This window comes from Toxotes jaculatrix, chromosome 14 (assembly GCF_017976425.1).
Source record: "Toxotes jaculatrix isolate fToxJac2 chromosome 14, fToxJac2.pri, whole genome shotgun sequence".
In the NCBI taxonomy this organism is placed as follows: Eukaryota; Metazoa; Chordata; class Actinopteri; family Toxotidae; genus Toxotes; species Toxotes jaculatrix.
In genome coordinates this window covers 9,856,427-9,883,935 of record NC_054407.1, presented here as the reverse complement: position 1 = coordinate 9,883,935, position 27,509 = coordinate 9,856,427, and the positions used below count along the sequence as shown (strand labels likewise).

Here is a 27,509-nt window from a genome sequence, read left to right as displayed (position 1 = left end):
AATCAGATTTAAAATAACTGATTTCTACACTAAAAACATTGCTGGGTTAAAAACAATAACCCAACATTTACCCATAGTTTCCACTGGTTAACCTTGGGTTATAATGTGTAAAGGTTGACAGAACATGTGCTAAGTTAGTTTGACCAAAGTGCTGGGTTTTACGATTTAACCCAGAAAGCTGTGTTGTTCATTTGACCCAACCTAGTGAGTGATGAAACCTCTGGTGGTTTCTAGCTCAGAACCTCAGGATTGTTGGTGTGATTGTGATGTACCGCTCAAAAAATGGGAAATGGGAAAATGGGAAACACACATTATTCTTTTTTTTTCTGAAAGTGTGATGAGAAGATTGACACCTCTCTCGTGCCTTTTACATGGAAGTGATATCAATCTTCTCACCTAACTCTGAACAAGAAAGTTAATAAGCATAGTTCACAACATCTCAAACTTTATTTCTATTTTTTATGATTTACACTTTCCTCCTATTCAGACTGCACACTGAGAATTTTTTGACTACTGTTAAAATCAAACAGTTCACACAATAAAATATCAGATTTGTAAATGAATGAATACAGTGAAGGTCTAAGAGAGACACTCTAAACTTAAATTATTTTTATTTCATTCTCAGCAGTAAATCTGCTGGGGATTTAAAAATTAGTATAGCTGAGTGGACTGCCCTCAGTCGGTTATTAAAATAATATTTTCATTGCAAGAGAACTCTGGTAAAAGACATAAGTGACATGTATAAATTATGCAACAAACCTGCCTTACTGATTTGAGAATGTTGTGTCAGCCAGGTTGGCAACGTCCAATGAATGGATCCATAATGCCAGTTTTGAATATAATAAGAAAGAAAAAACTCCCATACCTATGTTTAGACATGAAGATAAAAACAACCCACTTCAATTTAATTAAACAACTCTGTGACTGTTTATGTCTCATATTTGTCTCTAATATCCTGCGTTTGTTGGCGCCTTTTATCTGGGATCTTGTCCTCAAAGTTGCTGCGGGTTTGGCCATCAACAATTCCTCTATGAATTATCGTTTCCTGTCAAGATGAGGCCTGGCACGTCAACAATGCCTGACAGGAAAAAGTTGTGACTGTAACTGTCAGACTCTTGAATTTCATTTTAAAGTGAGTGTTTGTGTGTGTGTGTGTGTGTCCCTTATGAGACAGAGGGCAGCTTACCCACGTCATCATGCTGGACTGAGACCCATGGCATCAAAGAGCCACTCAGTGAGAACGTCAGAAGAACAACATGAGCCATTGTCCTCTTGGCCGGCTGTGCACCGGAAAACACTGTTCATGATCCCATAAAAAATGTTTTTGGCACATTTATGGAGAACCTGCGCACAGTGAGTCTGATAAGGTCTTTATGCCCTGGAGGCACAATAGAAAACAGAAGGTGTCAGTGTAAATGTCTTCTAATCAATAACACAAACGTTAAACCCTTCTGGTTTGCATTCCGTGTTTTAATCTTCATAATTAATCTGCTCAATATGAAATGCTTATGGAATTAGATTTTGCGATGAGGAAATTCCACAAATCTAAGTTGTACATTTGTGGAATTTCTGGTTTAATGTATTAAACAAAAACTCACCCTAAAAAAAAAAATATATGTGTTGGGATGAGTGTATATATATTTCTATGGTTGTGTGGATACATTATGGTTCGAAAACATCGTTGTGAGGACATTTTGGCCCGTCCTCAAAACTTTAAAGGGCTGTTTGTACTGTAGATGCATCCCATCTGGTCGTGTGTGTGTGTGTGTCTGTGTGTGTGTGTTGATAACCTCTGTATAAGAGGCAGCCAATGGTCCAGGGAGATAGCCATTGAAGGGAGGAGACTGAGGCCGGGACAACTTCCTGTCATGGGAAGTGTGAGGCTAGAAGAGTTTATAAATACCTGCCCATGTTTACACCTTGCCTACAGTCTGATCAGTTCAATCAATGTTATCATCGCTGCAGAGAGGAAACGTCTGTAGTGTGTTGGGTTTTTTTTAAAGAAAAGGCGGACAAGCTCAGCACGAAATGGACTGTAAAATCTTCCTGCTGGTCTAAGATTTTCAGCATTATCAAATCCATTCATTTGGCTTGCACAGTGCTTAGGAGGAACGTGTCTGTCAGCTGATATTGAGATGGACCGTTTCTGAACTTCACTGGCCACTCAGAGTTATCATCAAGCCTTGGACTGTGCTATACTACTTCTCTCTCACCCACCCTCCTTTGGCCATTGGTAACCATGATCAGCAGTGGCTACTCTCATGTCTCCAGGCAGAGCTTGGAGGCCAAGAAGAGGATGCAGTACCATTCAAAGGGCAAGAGCTGCGGGTACTACATGCGCATTGTCTTCTTCTTCTCTTCACTCATTCAGTCTCTTATCATTGTTAGCCTCGTGCTTTTTCTGGTCTATGGTAAGAAGCAGGACTCACCGTCCACAGCACGCATCCAGGACTTGGAGGAGAGCTTCAGCCGACTCTCCATAGAGAATGTCGCGCTCAGGCAACAGAGGAAAAACCTGACCAACTTACTTAATATCACCTTGACTGAAAAGGCCCGTAACGACTGGGACCTGATGAATCTCCGCTACTACTGCAACATCTCATCTCTCATTATCCAGGACCTAGAGAGAGCAAGGGTGAGAAACTTAATTTCTTTTTATTATATCTAATATGCAAGTTCCTGTCTTTAGTACGACTGAGTGTTCTTGTGTAATTTTACTTCTATGTCTTGATTGGAATCTGGACTTCAACTTTTTACCCAGCTTAGAAATTATGGATATGTTTAGGTCAGCGTGGTTCACTAACCGTTTTTAGATTTACAGATACTGAGTGTATTTATTCTGCTGACTACTGTCTACTTGTCATTTGGTGTTTTTCAATGAATAGGATTGCAAAATGTAGTTCCGAGGTATTATTTTATTTATTTATATTTCAGAACAAGAGGCAACACAACATATGCTTTTATCATCATTATCATGATCATCATTAAAGTACCACTCTGTGTGGTAACAAATCAATAAAATACAATTGCTTTTCTGAACAGGGTCAGTGCAATACTGAATTGATCGCCTGCAAACTCCGTATGCCTTGCGACTGTGCAATAAGACGTGAGTATGACATTTCAAACCCAAAAATAATCAAACAATAAATTAAAGATTTATGTTATTTTCCCTAATCTTATTAAAATGATGATGAATTTTAAGGAAAGATATATTTACCTACTTCTTTTTTCTTTTTTCATGATCATAACTTTTCAAAACACAGCTTTTTCAGTGCCAATTACAGAGAACAGTAACTGTCCTCTGGTGGTTGAACAACTGAGAGCCAGGCTTCAGTTAGTGGAGTCCAACTTCACCCAAACAGCGCAGAGGATGAGGATGGAAATGGACCAGATTACCAAAGAGAGGGACTACATTAACTTGCAGGCCATCCATCAGAGGAGGGAGAAAACCACACAAGAAAAGGAGTTGCAGCTCTGTAGGGAAAAATCTAAAGGTGACTTTTTCCAGTCCTTGAGGGGTGTCTCCAATGTCTCCAAGGCTTTCCTACTCAAAATCGAATCCCTCTTCCCTGCGCACATTGCCTTCCAGCTCACCTGTCCAAAACAGAGGGAGCACCTGGAGCAGATTCGCACCAATTGCACCAGCCTGTCCAGAGAAGTAGAGGACAAGCTCCAGCATTACCTGAACAGTGTGGGAGTCCAGGTGTCAGATATCCAGGCTGAGAACAACCGCTTGAAGGCAGAGAACTGGCGACTGTCTGAGGACTACCGCTGGTGCACTCAGAACCGCTCAGGCCTGATCCAGGAACACAAACAGAACTTAGACAGCCTTCAACGGAAACATGATCAAGACAAAGAGAGACTCCTGGTGGATAAGATGAGGCTGAATGGCGAGATAGATGTCCTGCAGAACAATGTCAAATATAAAAATAAAGAGGCTGAACACCTCAGAGAGCAAATCAAGCATCTCAACATGTCCTGTGTTTCTAAGGTAAGAAAGTGCCATGACTGTTATAAGCTCTGCAGGACTGTAAAAGCCACAAGCTGGGTTTTACTAGCTCTTACTCAAGATAAAATTAAATCTGTTTGCTAATGAAGACAAACACCTGCACATATATAGGAATATATATAAACATCTTACATAAGATGTATGAGATCAAAGCAGCCTGATAGATTATTGGAAAGGATCCAGCTCTAAGAGCAGAGGAGGAGGTGGAGGAGGGAAAATGTCTGCCAGTAAAGAACAAGAGGGCAGAAGGGTGAGAACCGGACAAATATTTCTGTCTGCTGTTATGTTAAGTATCTGCTGTTACGTAAGGACAAATTTAGAATCAAGACACAAAGCTCTATGATGTCCTTCTAATCAAGGAATCAGGGTTTTGCGTCCTAAAACAGAAAATATAATTCAATATGATCATGTTTTGTGTCATTTCAAAATAGTCAGGTTGCATCATGTGGCATTAATGAATTCCACCATATTAATATTGCTCTCATTTTATTCCAGACAGGGTTGGGTGGATTTGGAGGTGGGTCGAACTCTCGGATAGGCACATCAAGTCAGCCCGGCTGGAGCTTGGGTGGCTTAGGTGCTTCATCCAGTTCTGCTGGTGGGGGTCAGCTTGGTAGGACAGGATCAGGTGGGCTGGGATCAAGCTTTGGCTCATCTGGATCAGCGTTCAGTAAGCCAGGATCAACAGGCACAGGCTCTTCAAGCTCATCTTTCTTGTCACCTGGGTCAAGTCCAAGCCTTAGCTCCACTGGGTCAGGATTCAACAAACCAGGATCAACTGGGACGGGCTCTTCAAGCTCATCTTTCTTGTCACCTGGGTCAAGTCCAAGCCTTAGCTCCACTGGGTCAGGATTCAACAAACCAGGATCAACTGGGACAGGCTCTTCAAGCTCATCTTTCTTGTCACCTGGGTCAAGTCCAAGCCTTAGCTCCACTGGGTCAGGATTCAACAAACCAGGATCAACTGGGACAGGCTCTTCAAGCTCATCTTTCTTGTCACCTGGGTCAAATCCAAGCCTTAGCTCCACTGGGTCAGGATTCAACAAACCAGGATCAACTGGGACAGGCTCTTCAAGCTCATCTTTCTTGTCACCTGGGTCAAGTCCAAGCCTTAGCTCCACTGGGTTAGGATTCAACAAACCAGGATCAACTGGGGGAGCTTTCTCAAACTTTGGATCAGCAGGCTCAAGTCCAAGTCTTAGCTCAACAGGGATTGGCTCAAATAAGCCAGCACTGAGTGCAAGAGGCTCATCAACCACTGGGTCAGCCTCTGGGTCAAGTCTGAACCTTGGCTCAACAGGGATTGGCTCAAATAAGCCAACATCAAGCATGAAAAGCTCCCCAGGATCATCATCTGGGTCACCTGGATCTACAAGCAAAACTAGTTCAGCAAGCTCTGGATTTTCTTGGCTTGGGTTTGGGAATAGTAACTCAGGACAAAGTAAGATAGGAACAAGTGGAACAGGGAAAGCAACTAGTGGAACTGGATCGGTATTTGGTGCAGGAAAGCCAAATGGACTGGGTGGCCAAGGTAAGCATTAATAAATTATGTAGCTGGAGTGCGATTATCTGTAGTTTATTGTTCCCATTCTGGGACATTAGTCCAGATTAGAAAAAAATATTTGACAAAAAGATAATCTGGGTGAAATGGCCCTTTACAGAAACATAATGAGTAATGCATGATATATGCACAAACCAGGACAGTGCATACTGTCTAGTATTAATTATTAATCATTTCACGAGCACATCAAACCTTGAATGATATGAAACATATGTACAACCTCAGTAAGAATGTTAATTGTTAGTGATTCTTTAATATTGCTCATCTTAAAAGTAGTTTGATCAATAAAGCTCACGGTTAAGTAGTAACAAGTCACTGTTTTCTTGTGTTTAACCAGCTAGCGGTATCACTCAGCACCTTCAAATGATACAGCAACTCATCAACCCCTCCGACCCAAAGTGAGTATCCTTAGCTGTAGGTTTAGAGAGAATATAGGTAATATTCTCTATTTTGTTATTGTCAATAAATCTTTTGAAAAACAACGAACATTAGTCCATCTTTCTGTATTATGAATTCCCTACCCTCTGTGTGGCTGTTAACCCAAAGGACATTGTTTTCAATTAAAGATGTCAAGTTTTGAAATCAGGTAACAAATATATACTTTAGTTTTGTTTTTGTTTTTTTTTAAGGCATAATAATTTTCCTAAAAATGTAGTTTTAACCAGATGTTACTCAAAAAGAAGTAAACAGTGCATTTGTTGGGGACTAGTTTTAATACACAATTGTTGCTCTTGTGAGTATTTCTGGAAGCAGGGTGGTGTATTTTGGACAATGAGTCCAAATAATCTACCGTTCATCTCAATGAAGGAACATGTCACTCAGTGAGACAGTGTGGCTCAATTTTTGGCTTTTAATGGTTTTTGGACACAAATGGAGCTCTACAATAAGTTATACAATAAGACTGAGTAAATCAGGTTTTACCTACACACACAACCCTTACTGGCGGGATAGGTTCATTGATGGTTTTGATTTTTTTTGTGGGATTTGTTGACAATAAGAAAAATATAGTAGAGCACCAAACTTATCCTTTAACAAAGAGCTGTGATGGTTTCAGTTTGATTTACTCACTGATCAGCATCACAGCAAGAAAAAATGTTATAATTCAATCTTTTTCTTTCTTTCTTTCTCTAGTGATAAACAAGAAGTCTCCAGGATGGTGGGTTAGTCCATCTTATCTTGATGATGAAAATCAAGAGATTTATCCTCCATTTCATCTATTTGACACATCTAAATGCAAGTTTATCACACTGAGTTTAGATATTGTACATTGTGAATGTACTATATAATATTCATTGTTTATGGCAGTTTCTTTTTGATATCCATTTATAAAAGTAATTTGAGTAACCTTTGCACTTTTGACTAAAATGTGAAGTTGTGTGTACTAATGATTTGTATCTACACAATAAGCAACTTGTCACAAATAAGCACATGTAGTACTTTTATAGTGTAAATACATAAAAATAAAAGCTTTGTTTAAACGTAAGCACATCAACTGTGCCTGTCTCTTCTTTATAAACAAAGCTATTTAAGATATTACCCCATCCAGACCCGGAAATAACTGTTTGTCCCCGTGTGCGTCACCTATTGTGTGGCTAATTGTCCACAAATGACTTTTCCGACCCCACCTGCAATGTACTGGCAACGCCATTTAATCCATCCAGCATGTTTATGTTTACCTGCCAACCTGTCAGCAGGCTGGTGGAGGCAGATGGAAGGAACCTTTGGAATTGTTCTTGTATACGTCTTGTTGTTAAAAACAATGTTGAGTCACTTAACCATAGAGAACATTGGTGAACAAAGAAATGGAAATTAGTAAAGAAAAAAACATAAATGTTTATGTACTTAAATAAACACCCCAGTTTAAACATTTGTTAGATATAAATGGGATGTTTTACTTACACCACCTTAAAAGAGTTTTACATTATGCTATTGACATATTAGACAATGGAATAGCTCAATGCAAGTTTCATTTCATTTGGACCAGAACAACTTTACTGTGGAGCCAGACTGGAGCAGGGAAACAAACCATCACGAGAACAGACAAACATCCTGTTCGTTATTCTGTGAAAGGATGGAACGTACTGTTAACTCAAGAAACACAACTGTATTGTGTTGGCGCCAATTAATAAATACAGCACTTAAACTTGAGCAAAGGGAGAGCTCTTTCCCGTCTAAAGGAAATCCTTTGTTTAACATCATGTTTTTCCCAGTTGGGATGTGCAACTTAGTGCAGAAGTAGCTGTGAGGACATTAAAGGTCAGTTGGTTGGATGTCTTTGGAAATCATTTTATTAGACTGTCTGAGAGACAGGATGTGTCAAAACTACTTCTCTGGAAAATAATCATGATGATACTGATCTGTGCAAATATGTTTCCTGTCAACTCAACAAGCTTTCCTGTCAACTTGTGTAATTTCTGTAATATACCCTAATGACAGTGTTGAACATTATCTTAGCAGATGAGGTGGCTTTGGTAAAACTTTGTGTGCACATTAGAGATTAAGCAGTGAAATGCCAACAATTGTAAAATTGTTTGCCAACAATTGCCAAAAATGTTTGGGAGCACGGTTGTCATTTAAGCAAAACTTCTTTTTTAGTCTATCCTAATATTTTTCAAGTAGGTCATTATTTAGGCCACATGTGCCACTGGGATTAGGATCATCCAGTACATGATCAGTTTGAGGCTAAATGACATCCGCACATTATTAGACTCATCTCTGGGTGTTCTTGGGGGATCTAGCACTGAGGCCACTGACAAAGAGTTGGGGCCATTGTGTCACAGAATGTCCTGCCACCTCCCTCCCTTCCCAATGCAGGAAAGGGAAAGGGTGCTTATGATTACGACCTCCTTCCTCACCTGGGGTTGCAGGGCTGTGACCTCTTTTGTCTGTGGCTGCTAATGTCCACTTTTTACTGTGACTTCTAATTGCGTTTCCTATCTGCCTGGCCTCCCTCATGGTCCCATGGCTGTCTAGGCTGGTAAAGACATCAGGGGGCAAAAACCTTTCACCTTGTGTAGACAGTAGTGTTGAAGGGGGTGAGTGAAGTAAGCGCTGGAACCAGCTGGGAGGCAAAATCCCCCACCAGCTCTGGGCATCCTTTTGTGTTGAAGTCCCTAAACACAACCCTGACATTCACCTTGACCTCTTTCAGCAGAGAGCTATGGAAAGGAAACCATGGGCCAGTTTAGTTTGCTTGAAGAGGATGGGTTTGACTTCATGTAACCTTTGTTTGATCAGTTAGACCTAGCGTACCCTCAGTTATGTTGCAATCAGTATGTGAACCTACAAGAAGAGTCTAGAGCCACAGTAGCAGCTCCGTGAAGCTGTATCCCAGGTTGTACATGGCCTGTACTGAGGCACAGTGGAGTTTCAAGCTATGCTGACATAAACATGATAACATTCTCACAGTGGCAACACCATCATGCTAATGTTTCTCAGGTTCAGCAGTGTGGCTTGATATTATTTTTGGGTTAGATTTGTACTGTATACAACATTTATAACATGATTGGAAGAATAATATTAAAGTTTTATATTATGTTGTTATCCACTGGTCCGTCTTTGTACCTATAATATGGGGCAAAGTAAAACTCTTTATCATGTAACAAATGACTTTTTCCTCAAGTGTCATTTGCTGATATCATGAGCTTAGCTGCTCTAAGCCCCGACCAGCTGCAACAGTGTCTTATTTATCTGTGTCATTGATTATCCATCACAGACTGAGAGCCTTCCCAGTGCTACACCACAGGCAGCAGTATAGAGAAGATTACTGATCATCTAGTGTGCTAAGAAAGAGTAACAGAGCTAAAGCCACTGCAGTTATTTGGTTTTGATCCCTCACACCGACTGAGAGACATCAGTCATTGCACAAAGTGTGTGAAAAAACATGTTAACAGCCACAAAACCCATTAGGTCGACATTAGTTGAAGGGACACACGTGACTCAGAAGGAGGATGTCCACACCTTGACCCTATCTTATTCAGTAATAATGAATAGTTTCTGAAAATAATAATTTTGTTATAATTTTAATACTTTTGCGTGAGAACAAACATTCTGTTTCCTGACAAATTGTCTGGAGGTTATCAGTTCTCTTTTCTCTTATCAGTTCATTTTGAATAAAACAGAAAATGAAAAAAAGCTTGTTTCACAGGTCAGCGATAATTTCTTAAATCCATAGCGACAAGGAAATCTGACTTTAGTAGTTTCAGCTATGAACTATAAAAACATGTTTTGACAGAGGAGGGGCAGTGCAGAGGCATAGCGTTTTATTTTGGGGGTTTTTCAGGAGGGTCCAAGGATTTGACAGATGGCTTTTGATTTGTCCGTGTATGAGTTCTGACCTGGAGATTGTGACTTACCCATTGGACTGCTTTTGTTGTTTTTCCTCTATGATTCATGTGAGGCTATGACATTTACCTTTAACCTTAAACCTTTATATGTGAACCATGTCCTGTGGATTTTCCCCATTTTTTTCTTGTTTTAAAGATGTTGTTTTTGGAGTTTTTTTCTCTTTTGGCTACATAAATGAAACTGGTGTCATAGGCAGGAGAGGAGTCGGCAGATGTTTAACCTTAGGCTCCACATCTGGCTTTGGAAAATTACAGAACAGAAAGACCAGTGATCATTTTTTTAAATTTCAGTGTGAGGGTTATAATTAAGTCATCTCAGGTTTACATTTGAATACTGGAGCAGCAGCTGGAACCGTCCCTGGTGGCTGTAGGCCTTAAACAGTCAACTGCCTCCATCTAGTGTCCATAGCACTGTACTGCTATACTGAAACTGGAGGGAAATCAGTGTGTCATGAATGTGCAATTAAGTTTCCCTCTGGACCTACTTCTTTTTACCGGTCTGAAGGGTATGGTCATTTACAAATCATGAAGTTAATACCACCCTAAGTATTTTACAGACAAAGTGAATTTATTGAATAATCATTGTGGAATGTGGAGTGAAAATTTGTTTCCATTTCCAACCAAAGAGCATATTTAACTGCAAATTGTAGAGAAACTACATCAGAAGTCATTATTTTGAATGATGTGATCCCTTCATTCTATCAAACCTCAGTCCATATTTGCAGTCCACAGTGATCTGTCCTTCTGCCTGTCATCACTGCTTATTGTGCTTAAAGCAATGAAACACAGTCTCCAAACACACCCTGCTCCAACAGACAGGACTGAGGGAGAATTTGTCCCATGTGGTGACATGACAGTGAGAACCTGTGACAGGTTGACAGATGTGCCTGAAGTGGAAAAATATAATGTGCTTCATGATGGGTTAGGGTTATGACTTATGACTAATATACTGACCAATATTTGGATGTACCCTATACAGAGTTGTTAATTTTTATGAGTGTTTGGCTTGAGGTATAATTAGAAAAATAAGGAACATGTGCAGTATTGCACCTGAGGGAAATGCCTACATAGATAGAAATACACATTCTCCTGCTCAGTGTATGAAGGAGTCAGTAGAGAGAGCTATAATTGGGGAAGAGATTGGTCACATCTTGAGTGAAAGTGCATATACATGCTCTATAGAGGAGGTGTTGGTTTACTGAATACTAGACTTGAAACCTCAGTGATGATGTGCTAATGAATCCTTAGGTGCTGGTTCTGTGGATGTAAACTCTCCACAGGTTGTCCGATAAGAACAGGAACGATGGTGATGGGTCAATGAATTCAGTTCACACAAAAGTGGGAAGTCTGTACTGAAAACTGCTGGAGTGAATGACCTTCTGAACATGCTCCTTTAAAAAGAGACTGAGGCAAGGTCTCGTTGTTCATTCAGCCTGAGATGTTGTTGATGGTTGTTTGTGCCCACTTGCAGGTATATGTATAAAAATCAGTGAGGCATTTTCTCATCTGAGAGTCGTTATTTCAGAAACTTCCACCACATTGCCTTTAGGTGATGGCACCAGAAGAGGGTATGGATGAATAATTGAGCCCAAGAAATCAAATGACTTTCTTCCTAAACCTGTTGGGCCAAACACTTCCACAGACGAGTTTGTTTTTTTTTTTTATGTGTGTTGGTGGTAGAAAATAAGACATCCACATTTAAGTACCATATGATATTATAATTACACTCCTTTAACTTAAAGATGCTGTTGTGGAAAAGGACTGGTTGACAACTAATGTTCACAGGGTTTGTTGACAGAATAATGCACTTAGGCATAATTCAGCGTGTTGACTGATACACAAAATATCTATATAAATCTTGTTGTTTGTGAAGAAATGTTTTCTAGAACTTTGCTGCTTGCATCTTGGCATCCTCACTTGTCCTTTTTTTTTTTTTTTTTTTTTTTACACTTTTAGACCAGATATAGGCTAGCATTTTAATGAGTGAGCTTTGCAGGCACTGGGGGATGGAGTTTGTTTCCTTTGAACAGACTGCCTGTTTCCAGTCATTGTGCTAAGCTGAGCTAACTGGTTGCTGACTGTAACCTCATTTAGCTTATAGACATGAACGTGGTATCAGTCTTCTTAAGCAAACAAGCTTATCTCTCAAAATGTGAAGCTAACTCCTTTATTCATTTAGTTTTTATTGTGCTAAATGGAGCAGATTCATACATTAAGTTGTGTTAAATGAAAATGTCTAAAACTAACACACATGCAAACATTAATACCAGGTAGCATTATTCCATTGAATAGTGGTTGGTCTCTGTTTGTCTTCAACTTAATGGAAACTTACACAGTGAACACAGAGGGTGTGGAGAGGGAGGCACCATCTGAGACAGTTCATTCACTTCATTAATTCATTTGAAAGGCAGTAAATTAGACTTTATAAAATATGCATTGTAAAACATAGGCGTGGAAATAGATTATATAGTGGACTTTACACAGACCCCTGCAAGTGTCGATTTATTCCATACAATAACAAAACAGTTGTCAAAAAATACATCTAACAATGGCGTCATATAGGCTGGACTACATATTTTCGACGAATAAAACAGGTAGTGAATCCAAATTTGTGAAATATTATTGCGAGACATGGAACAGCACGAGGCCGATTTATCCGTATCAATATTATCGAAGGCCCTGGTGATTGATTCACTTTCAGCTCTGCATGTGCAGCTGTAAACCGGACACATATGTCATTGTCTTTTTTTTTTTTCCCAGACCTGTAGCCTGCGCGGTGTTCCCCTAAACTCTGTCGTCACTACCCAGTCACGACTGGTGCGCGTAACGTGTAGATGCCATGATCATGCCCCCCCTCCTCCTCCTCCTCTTCTTGATCTGTCCGATACACTAGGGTTTTCCCCTTACATGCAACGGCCATGCAATAAATACACAGAGTCCTCCGTGCAGTGCGGTTTTCCAGCCTCTTCACCACCTGGAGTATTTGTACAGCACCATGCAGGCAGCGGGCGCCGGAGCAGCTGATACCGACGCTACTGTAAACAGTAGCAGCAGCACCACCACCACCAACACCGCAGACGTCGACGACAACGACGGGGCAGGGGATAGGATGGAGAGGACGGTGCCAAGCGAGCAGCAGCACAGGACCAACAACAACCAGCAGCAGCAGCAGCAAACGTCCTTAACACCGTCCGGGGTGTTGGGTGAGTGTCACAGAAAAAAAAAACGGTAAAATACAGTACGTGTCCCGCAGTGGGGATCAAAGAAGGCTAAGTATTTATGTTCATCTGCTTAATTTAAAAAAAAAAAAAAGGATGAGTTGTGCATAAGCGACATGGTGCAGCCACTGATGCTTAATAGACTTCACTGAATGACTCACTGGAGACAAGACTGGTCAATCGTCTGTGATAGGGTTTGGATTTCGGTACGTTCTCTCATTTTCCCGCTACATAGTGCGCATTCCGATTCAGACAGGCCCGGGAAGAGTCAGGCTTTGTGGTCCACAGGTGCATGAAGGAGTCTTACGCAGCGGAGGTATCTGTCCGGACGGGCTGTGCTATACTATACTTTGAAGAGAGTAAAGATTGTGTTGCAGGCTCAGGTGACAGCTGTGTCCGTTTTGTCTCGGGTTTTGAAGCCTGGAGGATTTTTGCAGGAGAATTTTCTCACTGGTGAGTAAGCAAAAGACTAGTGTTATGGTTATTTCTGGAATTACATTGTGAGGATTGTTAAGCAGCACAAGACATTTTCTAACATTTATTGGGTGGGGGGGTGCATCTCTGAGCTCCCTGAATCATTTAGTTTTATGCCCATCCAGTACTTCTAGTGAAGAGGAGAGACTTAAATATTAGTCTGGCCTTCTGCATATGACCATATAACCTTTATAGTATTAACCTGAACAGTGTTAGTGCAGCTATTGCTTTGATTTGCAACCAATGTAAAACCTATTGGAGAAAATCTCTGCCGTTATTTAAATGGATCGGGACAGGGGATATAGACTTACAAAGCATAGAAATGAACTTTTTACATTCAAAGGTTGATATAGTCATTAAAGTGAACTCATTTTAGATTTTCTAAGAATGAAGCATCACTAACCTGACTGCCAAGGTGAGTTTTTCTGCACCACTATGGTGTGTGCCAGCTGTGCCTCTGGCAGTGATAACCATTTACCATCTAAGAACCTTTTCAGCTGGAAGTGAGCGATTACATGGCCTGAAGTCATTCCGAAAGATTACAGCATCATACCCTCGTCTACATCTGTTGTAACTATTATTATTAACCATTACTTGAGTCTTAATTTGTGATTCTCGCCTTTTGCAGTAGCTGTTGGGCTGAGCTCTAGCCCCGATGATTTTGCTGATGGCCACATCAGTTTGGTTTGTGAGGCTAACAGATTACCATGCCCTGACAACAGCAATGATGGTTTTTTGTAGGAAGAATAAGATGTGGTGAAAGAAGGCAAACCCACTATTACAAAGTCTTTATAGCCTGAATTTTTTTTGAAAACCTGACATGACATTTCATGTTGAGTCTGTTCCCTGTCACTGCAGAGCCTTGATTCCCTGCCTGTTGCTTGTGGTTTCCTGTGTTTATGCCGTGCACTCCACTGATCTGTCTGATATGGATGGATAAACTTAACGGATGGTTTACATCAGCACAAGTATTCCTTTTTTATTTTTGTCTTGTTATGACAATATGACTGGGTTGAACTTCTGGGTAGATGTTAATGGATGTTATAGAAATTCTCATTTCATTGGCATTTATTGAAAATAATGAAATGAGTAAAGTTGAATCTGCAAGAGAATCAGAGTAATTAGATAAATTTAGTTTTTTAGCAAACTCAACTGGGGAATATTGAAAAGAAACATAAATTACACAAACACTATGTATCTGTAGCTATGTGTAAGCCTATTTGTGTCCAAGATCAGTGTCTATTGTTATGGTTATTTATGGAAAATTATATGTCATTGTATGTATAACGTTCTCCACATTGAACTGCGTTTCAGAAATCATTCTGGAAAAATAACTCATTCTTGAAAAAGTCTTACATAAAAATAGCTTTAAATCATATCTTTGATATAAAGATTGGATAATATATTTAACAAAAATACAATGATCCAACAGCTGATGCACAATAACTATTGATTGCCTTGCCCATATTAAAAAGTGTCAAAGACGGCTGTCTGGTCTGTTTGGTTCATCACAGCTGTTCACACGAAAGGAAAAATACAGCAGTATACAGTCCTGGGCTGTACACCAACAGCTGGGCAGTAAATCCTCTCATCATACATGATAATGTGGCCCTGATTGGATACACTGCTGCTGCCTGGTAGAGAGATTTGCATGTCAGATGTATCTACATGTCTTCTGGAAGATCCAGCCTTAATAAGCAATTATGTCAGTGACAGTCAGTCGGTCTGAAGGACTTTGAAACATAAAGCGCCTGTGAGACAAAGAAAAAAAAACATTCATTGTCATTGATTTGGTTTGGATTGCATCATTATGTCACACATACTTTGGCATTCACACACACACACACACACACAAACATAGTATAATCAGCAGAACGGCTCAGTGATTTATACATCTCATCAGATTTCTAATAATATCTCAGGATAAACAAGCACCTTGATCAGCAGTGCAGTTCTAATGACCCTGTTTGCACTGATTTCTGATATATATTACAGTTACAGTTTATTTAGTGTTTATTACAGTCACCCAGTTGGCATGTAGGTCTAAAACATAATACTATCAGGGAGATGACCGCAAAACTGATGGCTCTTAGTAGGAGGGATTAGACGGTGGTGAAAGAAGGCGATGTGATAATGCAGTTACTGTACGCTGCAGAATGTGAAATCCTGATCACGGACACGTACCGAGAGAGTGTCACAGTATGATTCAGTGAACAATGAAGAAATCAGTCAGTCACTGTGGCTATTGTGCATGTGTGAGACAGAGTATGTGACTTGAGAATGTGACTTTAGAGTGAGTACCAATGCGTGAAAGAAAAAGGAGAAGAGGCAGCAAAAATTATGATTTCTAAGCTTGGACTGTGTTGTGATCATGTAGAAGTGGGAAAAACTAAGGCCTGTTGCTTTGCCTTCGTTTAGTGGTTTTAGAAACAGACTTGAAAAGCTAGTTTGACGGTGACTATTGACACACCAGCGGGTTTACAGATCGTCTATTTGTTTGCTGCTCATAGTATTTGCTCAGTCATATGACGAATGCGGCGCAGTCAACCTTCACGCCGGCTGAAAAATTATTTTGGACATTTGTGTCATTTTGAGCAAAAAATAAGAAATGGCAGAAAATGTGGTGAAGAAATAACATCAGTGGTGAGTGGCAGAGTGATACTAATGACTAACCTGTCATCTGTGTCCTTGATCACCCTGAAGAGAAAATATCACCATCTGCCTGTCCCCCTTTCTCTCTCACTCATACTCACACCCTAGTCCTGCCCTCGCTCTCACTTGTTCTCTGTAATCACAATAAACTGTATTCACCCCAATCTGACTCAATCTCCCCTTCTCCCCCTCTAATTCCCCCTTTTCTTTCTCCTTTCAGATAAATTGTTTGGTAAGCGCCTTCTCCAGGCCAGACACTACATTATGTCTCGAAAGTCCTGGCTGAAGATGGTGCCCACCGAAAACTGTGATATCCTGATGACATTCCCAGGTACGGTAAGCTCGGGCCTGTCCTTCCTGTTTGTCCTATGATGAATCCCTCAGTGTAGAGAGAACACTGCATCCTCATTAAATGCCTTTGGTGGTCAGCCAGCCACTCAGACTTATGACTGGGACTTAAAATTTGTCTCTGGGGACAGTTAGATCTCATGCATTTAGATCACCTGTGTCCATTCTGCAGGATCTTTTGAGGAAGCTGCAGTTGTGGGCATAAAATGTGATCAAACTAACGTTGCAGTTTGATTCAGATAAACTTCATACACACATACAATGCACAAAACTCATCCTGTAAATCATGTTGCAACACCTCAATGGGATTTTTCTACATATATTAGCATTTTGTAACTGCTTATTTTGTTATGCAGTATTCGTCAATAGCTGCTCACAGTCCTACACAATGTATATGTCATCCTTTTGTGTGTAACGTGTAACTGCTGCTCCTGTTTGGAGACACAGATTCACTGTTTTTTCATACAGGATATTTTTCTCTTGTTACAGATATGCACTTTTTAAACAATAGTTTAATGTTACGTGCAACGTGAGAATATAGAGCAGTTGTGGTTTCGATAGCTTTTGAATTAAAAATGCAAGTAGACAAGCAAATCTCAGGAATTTTAAATCTCTTTCTTGTGGCTATTGTGAAAACAGATCAAAGAATATGTTAATTGTCTATTGAATTAGTATTAATGCAGCCTAGATGACATAGTATGGCCCATCAACTGACATTTCAGCTGCTGTTAGTGCTTTCATACCACTTCAGCTATTTACACCGTACTGCTAAAACTATCACTGCTTCTTCGGCTTCACTCGTTAGTTCAGTTACAGCTCTTACACTTCAGGAGACACTTCAGACTCTTTCAGTACTTCAGTGCTGACAATTCAACAGCTATACAAACTCAGCTAATGTTGCTGCGTTTAACACATCTGTCTCACAGGCAAGAGAGGGACAGTGTTAAATAACCTCAAACTAAATTGTTTTAGTGTAACTGGTAATTCAGACACAACGTTATTGAAATTAGTCTGGATTGGGCTATAGTCTATGCTCTTAACCTAAGGAAAAAAACATTTGGGGATAAAAGCAGACAGGGATTTCAGTGGAGTGACCTTTTACTGTCACTACCACCCTGCTGCTGCTTGGTTCAGCCTATTTATGCACCAGCAAACGCATCAGTTCCTGCCTTTGGCAAACATGTCTGCAAATGTGTGCAGAATGAAAGTGAATATTGACAAAGAAACTGTTGATTCAAGATATGAAATTTGATGCTCACATTCACAATTTATTACAATTCATTTGTCTATAAATGATGAAAACAAACGTATGCTATCAAACTTAGAATAACACAAAATGTTCTCCCACCCCCCAGATACAATAGATGACCACACTCTGCTGTGGCTCCTGAATCAGATTCGCGTTGGAATCCCACAAGTCAGCATTCAGATTCGACAGCATAAACACACCCAGGCACACGCCTTCTTCATCACGACAACATTTGAGAAGTAAGACTCTGATACGTGTGTGTGGGCACTGTGTTGCTGTCTTTGTCTGAATTGTTTAGAGTGAGGACATTTTGGCTGGTCCTTTCTTTTCCAAGCAGCTGATGAGTGCTGGTCCTTGATATTAGGACTGAGTTTAGAATAAGCATGGCAATTTAAATGTTAGTCCTGTTGTTGCTGTTTTTTCTTTTTTTTAGTCCATTAATAATATAACTGCATAGACATGGGATGCAGAAGCTTGACTAGGATGAAGTTCAGAAGGGCATACACTGTTTCCAAGGTCACGGATGAACTTTGATGCTCATAGTCCTCTATACTGTTTGTCAAAATTTTATGAAACCATTTCAAATCCGCTTAGAAAATATGCTGAGAGTCATCTCCCAGTTACGGTCGTGTGTATCACAGTTTGTTGTTTGCATGCCCTTAATGCACTTAATCCATCAAACATCTGCAGCCCAGCCTCTCCACAGCGTTAGTGCACCAACAGGTTTAATCCTGCTGTTCATTTACCATCTATCCTCACCCTCAGCTTGCTGCGAGGAGCAGAGCAGATGGGCATGCACAAGGCCGTCAAACCGCAATTCGGTGGTGGGATGCGGCGCTTTTCCTGTGAGGAGGACAATATCTATGAGAACATAGATAGCGAGCTCTGCTTCTTTACCTCACAGGTTAGAGGTCAAAACTGTGGGTCATGTGAGTTGTACTTGAGTGTCGCTGTGAATATTTTGGGAATATTACACAGGCTACTGATTTTGATTTCATGAAAGATTAATAGTCTCTACTACATCATTCATTATCTTCTTTTCTTCCCTCAATTTTTTTTAAAATTATGCTCAGGAGCGTCAGAGCATCATTAAGTATTGGCTGGACAACCTGCGAGCCAAACAAGGGGAGGTGCTTCACAACATTCACTTCCTGGAGGGACAGCCAATCAGTATGCTGTTATTTATTATGAATGACCCTTTTCGTGCTGTTCCACATTCCTTTTTTTTCTCTCATTCTCATCTCTAAAATCTGTTTTCTCAAAGGTGGCCTTTGAAATAGCATCAGTAGCATCAGCACCATTTTAAGTTTCGTCAAACATGGACTCATTCTGTCTGTGATTTGCAGTTCCAGAGCTGGTTGCTCGGGGGGTGATCCATCAAATGTTTCCTCTACATGAGCAGAGGATCCTCAACCAGCTGATGACATCTTGGGTCCAGGCTGTTTGTGAAAGGCAGCCCCTGGGTACGAAAAATCACAGTTTTATTTTGAAGAAATAAACAGCAGGCCTGAGTTATACTGTCACATTAACTGACACTGTAAAATACTTTTATCTGTTTGTTAATGCAGTTTGTCAACATGAATCTCCTCCTCAGAGCTTCAGTATTAGCTGTTTACAATTTTATCTGCCTTGTAGATGATATCTGTGACTACTTTGGAGTGAAGATCGGTATGTATTTTGCCTGGCTGGGTTTCTACACCAACTCCATGCTTTACCCTGCTGTCATTGGCTTTCTGCTGTGGATACTAGCAGAGGCTGACCAGGTACTTCAAACCTTTTCTATAACAAGATTTTTTTCTTCTCTCTTTTACAGTTCTTGGAATATAACTGAAAGTCATCCTTTAACTGTCACAATGTAAGCTTTCTGGTGCTGATTTGTAATTTTGGTTTTGCCTTTCATTTACATTTTATTTTCATTTTTACGCCAGAAATGTGAGGAGATTTTTGAGTTTGTTTTGTTGTCTTTCCTCATAAATTGCTCCCACATTGCCACACATGATTTGCTGTTTGAATTTTGAATGAAAATTTGAATGAAATTACGGTTTACAGCAAGTTAAAGCAGCACATAAACATACACATAAAAAACTGTAAATTCATTAATAGCACAGACTTTTGCTTTTTATGAAACAGCTGAAAACTCAATAACTTAATAATGATCGCAGAAGTTACATCAGTATCTTTGGTTCTCTTATGCTCCTCCACAGACCAGTCAGGATATCTGCTGTGTGGTCTTTGCCCTCTTCAACGTTGTGTGGGCGACGTTGTTTCTAGAACGCTGGAAAAGGCGAGAGGCAGAGCTGGCCTACAGGTGGGGCACTTTGGACACCCCGGCCGAGTCCTTGGAGGAGCCCAGGCCACAGTTCAGGGTGAGGACTGTTGCCATAGCCTGAGCTTGTACAAATGAGAAAGCACGGTTATCAATGTTGTTACGAGAAAGTGGTGAAAACCTTAATCTCAAAGTTCTATGAATCAGCCATATCCTGATTTTTTTTTTCATTTCAGAATTAAATTTCCCCAAGTTAAACGCAAAAACAGTCTGTGGTTTGCTCCTGTCTCTGGGCACTTGCGCAACTCTGCAGCCGGTAGACTGGCAAACAATACCAGGAAATGCGACCAGTATATTTACAAGAAGAGTGTGTCTTTCACACCCCACGTGGTCTCTGGGAGGGGAGTGTGGGGGTGGGCCACCTCCTTTTGTGTGGAATGAATAGAGGACGCTGATGGGGAGCTGTGACCTTTGAAACAGCATGTGGCAAACTGTTTCAACACGCCCGGCTAGCTCAGTCGGTAGAGCATGAGACTCTTAATCTCAGGGTCGTGGGTTCGAGCCCCACGTTGGGCGGCAAAGTTCTTTTTAACGGGGAGAAACTTCTAGTAACGGCAGCACAGTTAGGATGATGTAGAATATGATGACAAAATAGTATGAAAAAAGATTATGCAGCATTTACCAGACTTCAATCACAATTCTAGGATGTTTTTTAAAATTTTTGCACATACAGGAGAGCAGCTTATATCTAGGTAAAAATGTCACCTCAAAGTGTACTGTCAGTTTCCTCTTCATTTTTGTTTCTCTACTGTTTCCACTATAAACTGGCACACAACAGCAAAAATGTAAGAAATGTAAGGATTGCAAGGATGTTAAAGATTTTTATCATTTTCATAATAGGAATGTACTCATTAAACAATCAAGCGAACAGGCAACAGTCATTAAGGAGCATATTTTGCACAGACATTTCCATTCCATATTTCCAGTTAAGATGACAGCAATCATGAAAGAAAGTCTCAAAAAAAACCCTCTGTCTCTTTCCTCTTCTGCTGCTGTCTCTGTAGGGTATAAAGCGCTGCAGTCCCATAACAGGCTGTGAGGAGTTCTACTACCCTCCCTGGAAGAGAGCCCTGTTCAGATGGCTGGTCAGCCTGCCCATCTGCCTCCTCTGTCTCTGTTTTGTCTTCCTCGCTATGCTCCTCTGCTTGGAACTGCAGGTCTGAAACATATAACACAGCAAGTTCAGTGAGAAGAAGTGTGGTTTCTGTAGCCCGGGGCTGATGAATGGGGACGATACTGTATGTCTGTATTACTTGTTAAGAGCGTTCCAGTAAATTATATGTGAGAAAAACGTAACAATCATAATTACATTTTTGTCTGGCGATTTGTGAATTGTTTCATTCTCAAAAATAGGTTAAATACGCTGCATTCAAATGCACTTCTTGCCTGTTAAGATTCATTTAATAGCCTTTTAAAATTAGCTATGGGATTTGAAAGTAGATAGGAATGAATAGGACTTATTAAATATTTATCAGGCTTCTATTTCACCTTGCAGGAAGTGGTGATGGAGATTCAGGAGCTACCTGGTATTACAAGATTCATTCCTAAGATACTTCTGGCCATTACTGTAACCGTATGTGATGAAGTGTATAAGAAGATTGCCTACTGGCTCAATGACATGGGTGAGAGACATAAAATGAACTCTCTGGGTACAACAGTGAGTTGTTATCTTTTTGATATATAACAGAGGAATTACTTTATAATAAATTAAATTAAAATGGAACATATTTGCCCATAATTGTAATTTAAGGAAGACACCTTCATATTTCAATGCTGCCTGATAAAGCTTGTAGCTATGATGTTCCTAGAAGAGCTCTGTGGGCCAGTTTAAAGTTAAATAGAAAGGAAACAGCCTTTCTGCTGTCATTCAGCTGCACATTGGGTTATCTCTTCTCTCATTTCTTCATCCAGAGAACTATAGACTTCAGAGTGCCTATGAGAATAATCTCATCATCAAGATGGTTTTTGTAAGTTCGGCTTCAGTTTGATGGTTGAATAGAGATAATTCATCTGTACTGAGTGAGTGTTTGATTTCCTGTACTGTGCTCTGGTTGTTTTACAGTTTGAATTCATCAATTCTTACCTTAGCCTTTTCTACATTGGATTCTACCTCAAGGACATGGAGCGACTGAAAGAGGTAGCTACAACTACTAGCACTGTCACAATAAGACACTGTCACAACTGCAATGAGACAAAACACTGAGTGAAAGGTTGTTTGCTCTAAAAGGGTCAGTGTGCAACTTTTGCTGAACAGTGGCCACATGTGGCTAAAAGTGGCAGTAGAGTGTTCGCGAAACCTGCCCCTCCTTAGTTACCATTGCTACACCTGACAGGCTTTCCTCTTTCAAGCATGCTAAATTCGTACTAATTTTGAAACAAAGGTTCTTTGATTTCTAAAAAGGGTAACAAAAGCAGACCTCTTATTTCTAGCTGGAAAATATCACATTTGTCAGCTGAGATGATGTGAGATTTTATCTGCTGTGGCAAGCTAGCTAATTAAGCTACTGTTAGCTCCGTGATTTGGTTGAAAGTATTGTCTTTTGGCAGACTTTTTAAAGTTTCCACTTCACCCAAAAATTAATGAAGTCTGAAGAGGAATTTATTCCTTACTGTTTCTCCTTACTGTTTTTGGTTTTGGACAGGCTAAATAAAACAACCCCACCCTCCAAACTCTGTAAATTCAGATTACTGCTCAAACCACTTTAGCATGTGAACAAATAAACTGTGATTAGGTAGTTGCCGTTTAGGTGTTGTAGTGAATGATCATCAGACCAAGTAAGGCTATGGCGGCAAAATCCTTTCGTGTATTTATCTAAGCAAGGGTGTGTTATATTGTTCACAAATCCAACGTTTGTTGAATGTCTAATTTCTTCTTTCACAAGTTACATAGTCTTGCTTCAATACTACGTGGTGTGTCAGGTGCTTTTAACGTCCTGGGATTGTGTCAGGCAGTGAACTGTTTTTGTACATTCGTTCAGAGTAAATATTTACATCTCTTGTGCTTGCTAAACACTTTTGAAAATGTGCATGTGTGTTCTCTTTTGCACTTCTTACATTCAGCACAGTAACAGATGTTCTCCTGCTCCTCACAGATGCTAGCCACTCTACTGATCTTTCGCCAGTTCCTACAGAACATCAAAGAGGTCCTCCAGCCCTATCTATATGAGCAAAACAAGCTGGGTGTCTTCACCCCAAAGGTGCTTTGGGAGCTACTCCAAGCCATCATTCTCAAATATGGCCGCCTTGCTCTGGGAAAAGCCCAAGCCTCAATGACAGCCTATTCCTTCCTGGGTCCCAGAGGGATCACTGTCAGTCACACTGCTAATGGTAACCCAGAGCCGAGGAGAAGAGGGGATCTGAAAGCCGGATTCAGGCTCACAGAAGAAGAGTGGGATATGACTGACAGCGCTCTGAAGCAACGTAAAGTCAGCTTCACCGAGAAGGTTGACTACCAGGACGTCACAGCAGAAACGCAGGCGGGGGATGACAGCTTCCTTGAGGACAGTCCAACACTGGTGGAGGAAGGGATGGATCCATCAAGTATTTTTGACAGTTGTGATGAGGACAGTGATTGTGAATTGCTTACTCAAGTATGTGGCCTGTTTATTACTATCATTTATCATCCCACATTGCAGCTTTGTGGTCTTGTCTTTCTTTCTCTGCACTGCACAAAGTGTCCATCTCACTCATTTAGTCCAAAATTGTCGGACAATCATTGCGGTCTTACCATGTAATACAAATCTCTCGTTATGTTTGGATAATTCCAACTCTTCCAATAGAGTTTAATGTGTTTCATGTAGTTTTATGAATGAAGTTACACTCTCTGTGTAGATTCATCTATCCACTCCAAAGCTGCAACATTTAAGATGTCTTGGTAGCCACTAGAGAAAGTATTGTAGTCTGATGTTTACTTTAGCAGGAGACCAAGGAGAATGCCATTGTGTCCTCTCCGAAGGAACCTGACACTCTCTGTCAGAGAAGAAAGAACATAGGCGAAGGGAAAGAGGACAAGAAGTCATGGATTGATCCGCCAGAAGAACCCAAAACTGTCACACTTACCCAGGCTGAGATTGAGAGCTGTATGCAGACGTACGAGGTGGGACTTCTGATATAGTGAAAGAAGAACTTGCTTGAATATTATCTTATACATCCAAATTCACAACAGCATGTTTGTGAAAATGCTAATGTTGATTCGTGATGTTTGTCCACCCAACAGGACACGCTTCAGGACTACCAGGAGATGTTCATTCAGTTTGGGTATGTGGTGCTCTTCTCTTCTGCTTTTCCCTTGGCGGCCATGTGCGCTCTAATCAACAACATCATCGAGATCCGCAGTGATGCTCTGAAGCTCTGTACCGGTCTTCAGAGGCCCTTCGGACAGAGAGTGGAAAACATCGGACAATGGCAGGTCAGTGTGTTTTGTTTCGGAAAATGTCAGACAAGCCCTGCAGGCCACAGCGTGCACAGCAGGGGCATCTGACAACCTGTAAATTTCTCTCTCACACTCCCTTTCTCTCTTCACCAGACTGCAATGGAGGCGATGGGCTTGATAGCCATCATAGTTAACTGTTACCTGATTGGTCAGTGTGGGCAGCTCCAGCGTCTGTTCCCCTGGTTGAGTCCTGAGATGACCATCATCTCCATTGTCTTACTGGAGGTATGCAGCTGTACTGTGTACGGGAAATGCAGGTTTGTCCGTGAGGAGTTTCGTAGTTTCCAGAAAATGTAGCTTTATTCCCCAAAATGACACTTTTTTCATATTACAAACATGTAGTACCCATGTGCATGGCCTGCTATTTTTTGGTTGTTGTTGTGACTTTGTAAAATCAAATTCTTGAGATTCATTAATGAACACAAAACCTCACAGGAGTTTTTGGTTTGTGTATGAGATGTGCTGTTTTGTGTGTAGAAAAAGACAGAATAGGAAACAGAATGTGATTGTGCCTTGACATAACCGTGATGTTGAGCTTGTCCCTTTGTGGTCTTGGTGGTTTACAGCACTTTGCAATTCTCCTAAAGTACGTCATCCATGTTGCCATCCCTGATATCCCTGGCTGGGTAGCAGAAGAGATGGCCAAGCTAGAGTACCGACGAAGGGAAGCTTTCAAGGTATAGTTGTATCATAGCTTGAAAGACCTTCGGCCAACATTAGGCTTGCTGCTGGCTGCACTTTGTGCAATTTATATCATATTTCTATATGTGTGCCCCTTTGTGTCCCTTGGTCTGTTGGTGTGCATCGTCCAAAAATGTACACTAGTACAGACTTTTCTGACTGTCCATGAGAAATAACCGTTTGCGTTTGACTATGTTTGTCTGTACAGTGTTGTATCACATCAGTGGCACTTAGTCTAAATGGTGTCTTAAGATAAGCTTTGTCATAGAGATACTAAAGCACAGCTATGAGAAAACATCAGCATAATTAGTGTGAAAAACTCACAAACAGCTTACTTGTGTGAACTATGACAACTTTTACAGTTAAGATGTGAAATAAGGGAGGGCAGACGGAGGTAAAAACTCTGATCAGCAGAAGTTATAGCTAAACTTTAAATTGATAGAAGTGGTAGGAGTGTGTGCTGTTTTCAGTGTGCTGCTACCACACATGTATTCATGCTTTTCCTTATGCAGTTCTCTCCCATCTTTCTCTGTTTCGCTATGTCTTTCTTCCTGTGACTCTTCCTTTCTCATCTTCTGTATCTTCATTTAAACATGCCTCCCCATTTAGAAGCATGAGCAGCAGGCCCAGCAACACTTCCAGCAGCAGCTGAGACGCAGGCGTGAGGAGGAGGAGCTTCAGCGTCAGGCCGAGCTGCAGGCCGAGGCCCGTCAGGAGAGCGAGTACCACAAGGCGGATACCCAGCACCAGCATCACCATGACAAAGCACCGGGTGGCAAGCCAGGGGACAAGCCTAAGAGACCCAGCTCTCTGCTGGGAAACAACAATGTGATGAAGCTAAAACAGATCATCCCTCTCCAGGGAAAGTTCTCCTCCGGCACCTCACGCTCACCAGCCCAGTCCCCAACAGGAGGTGAGGCAAAGCTCCCAGGATTTCTGAAGTTCCTGAAGTCGCCTGAGGTGAAAAAAGAGCCGGCGGTGGCGGTTGGTGCAACACCAGGGTCAACAGTGACCTCTTCAGTTCTCCCTAGTGGCCAGGAGAGGTCACAGTCCCCCAACAGAACATTCAGTCCTGGGAAGCTGTTCAGTTTCAGCAAGTCGGAGGGTACTATTGTGTGTGCGAATGGGACGCAACCACCGACCCAGGCTGCTAACACTCAGCCCAACAGGTATGACTTAAACACAACCCCGGACGAATTACCCTCTAATGAATCAGATAAAGGAGAATCAAGACAATTGACTGATTTAGAAAACTCCAGCTCAAAGAGTTAATAAATATTCAGCCATGCCAATGTAATATTATGAGTGGAGAGCAATGTACAAATGTTCAAGCAACATTCAGAGACAGCGACAACCCTGTACTGTAGGAGAACATGTTAGTCACAAGGACCACATGTAAGGTCAGAGAGCATTAGACTTTCACTCTTGATGCAACTTACTTCGCACAAAGTATTATACTGTATCTATCACTTGATTATTTAGCTTCCAAGTAAAATATGTACAGTCAATGTGTCTTCTTGAATGGGGCTTGAGAAACCTTTACTTAGGGTTTAAATACTGCATGACTGCCTGGTTTTCAACATCACCAGAACAGATTATGTTGATGTGAAGGATTTTTTTAAAACAAAAAACCAACCAAACAACAAAAAAAAAAAAAAAAAAAAAAAAAAAAAAAGACCCAATCATCAATGAGCCCTTTTACCAAAATACATGGCCAGAAGCTTCCCATTCCAGGTTTGTTTCTCATTCTGATGCCTGTATTGAATGCATGTTGCATCACATGCATGCATTATGTGTCCACCATGTCTTTTCAGTTGTTAAGCACTTTCAAAGCCATCGTATTCTTCCGCAATAGGTCAGATTATATTCACTGTGACCATAAAAAAATATTCTATTTTTCTTAACTTTGATTTTCTATGAATTATTTTACTACATAAATTAGTGAATGTACTTCTATGATGCAAATAAATCTCACTTGAATAAGCATCCATCAAGAGATAATCCATTGGCTGGTTTTGTTAAGAGTTAATAAATATCAGTGGATGATAGACCATGTTGCTGGGTTGATTTGTCTCAAAGAAATAGTTTAAACTCAGTTTCTTGGGAAAACTGTAACACTTCAGAACAGAAACGCACTGGTATAAAGACAACTCCTATAAACAATCAAGATATTTTTCAATTAAATTTCACACTATTTGAACAACCACCTACAG

General features: G+C 40.7%; 2 protein-coding genes and 1 non-coding gene across 6 annotated transcripts; all 3 read left to right on the top strand.

The window, feature by feature from the left end:
- The first annotated feature begins 1,914 nt into the window (after positions 1–1,914).
- Positions 1,915–7,049, top strand: plvapa (plasmalemma vesicle associated protein a). 2 transcript variants are annotated; one of them, XM_041055994.1, is made up of 7 exons: positions 1,915–2,635; positions 3,043–3,106; positions 3,264–3,991; positions 4,505–5,013; positions 5,107–5,540; positions 5,908–5,968; positions 6,702–7,049. In XM_041055994.1, the coding sequence occupies exons 1-7, from the start codon at positions 2,240–2,242 to the stop codon at positions 6,733–6,735; spliced, it is 2,226 nt and encodes a 741-aa protein (XP_040911928.1). In that variant the 5' UTR covers positions 1,915–2,239; the 3' UTR covers positions 6,736–7,049. The 2 variants fall into 2 exon arrangements, with proteins under 2 accessions (XP_040911928.1, XP_040911927.1); XM_041055993.1 differs by having other exon boundaries at positions 4,505–5,540.
- Positions 7,050–12,844: 5,795 nt separating this feature from the next.
- On the top strand, positions 12,845–27,200 carry LOC121193155 (anoctamin-8-like). Of its 3 annotated transcripts, none has more exons than XM_041055339.1 (18): positions 12,845–13,119; positions 16,481–16,591; positions 17,964–18,096; positions 18,623–18,761; positions 18,931–19,027; positions 19,204–19,320; positions 19,493–19,620; positions 20,062–20,223; positions 21,188–21,340; positions 21,679–21,805; positions 22,095–22,150; positions 22,246–22,320; positions 23,276–23,773; positions 24,139–24,279; positions 24,400–24,591; positions 24,709–24,840; positions 25,182–25,292; positions 25,906–27,200. In XM_041055339.1, the coding sequence occupies exons 1-18, from the start codon at positions 12,912–12,914 to the stop codon at positions 26,566–26,568; spliced, it is 3,243 nt and encodes a 1,080-aa protein (XP_040911273.1). In that variant the 5' UTR covers positions 12,845–12,911; the 3' UTR covers positions 26,569–27,200. The 3 variants fall into 3 exon arrangements, with proteins under 3 accessions (XP_040911273.1, XP_040911272.1, XP_040911271.1); XM_041055338.1 differs by having other exon boundaries at positions 24,103–24,279; XM_041055337.1 differs by having other exon boundaries at positions 24,100–24,279.
- Positions 20,627–20,699, top strand: trnak-cuu. The gene has a single exon. It is a non-coding gene; the product is annotated as a tRNA-Lys (tRNA).
- Positions 27,201–27,509: the final 309 nt, after the last annotated feature.

Bases quoted from the DNA above. Each gene is read 5' to 3' on its own strand.
- plvapa (XM_041055993.1), top strand. From the start codon at position 2,240: ATGATCAGCAGTGGCTACTCTCATGTCTCCAGGCAGAGCTTGGAGGCC. The intron at 3,992-4,504 runs GTAAGAAAGTGC...ATTTTATTCCAG, and splicing joins ACATGTCCTGTGTTTCTAAG to ACAGGGTTGGGTGGATTTGG. The intron at 5,541-5,907 runs GTAAGCATTAAT...GTGTTTAACCAG, and splicing joins AAATGGACTGGGTGGCCAAG to CTAGCGGTATCACTCAGCAC.
- LOC121193155 (XM_041055337.1), top strand. From the start codon at position 12,912: ATGCAGGCAGCGGGCGCCGGAGCAGCTGATACCGACGCTACTGTAAAC. The intron at 24,280-24,399 runs GTGGGACTTCTG...TCCACCCAACAG, and splicing joins GCTGTATGCAGACGTACGAG to GACACGCTTCAGGACTACCA. The intron at 24,841-25,181 runs GTATGCAGCTGT...GGTGGTTTACAG, and splicing joins TCTCCATTGTCTTACTGGAG to CACTTTGCAATTCTCCTAAA.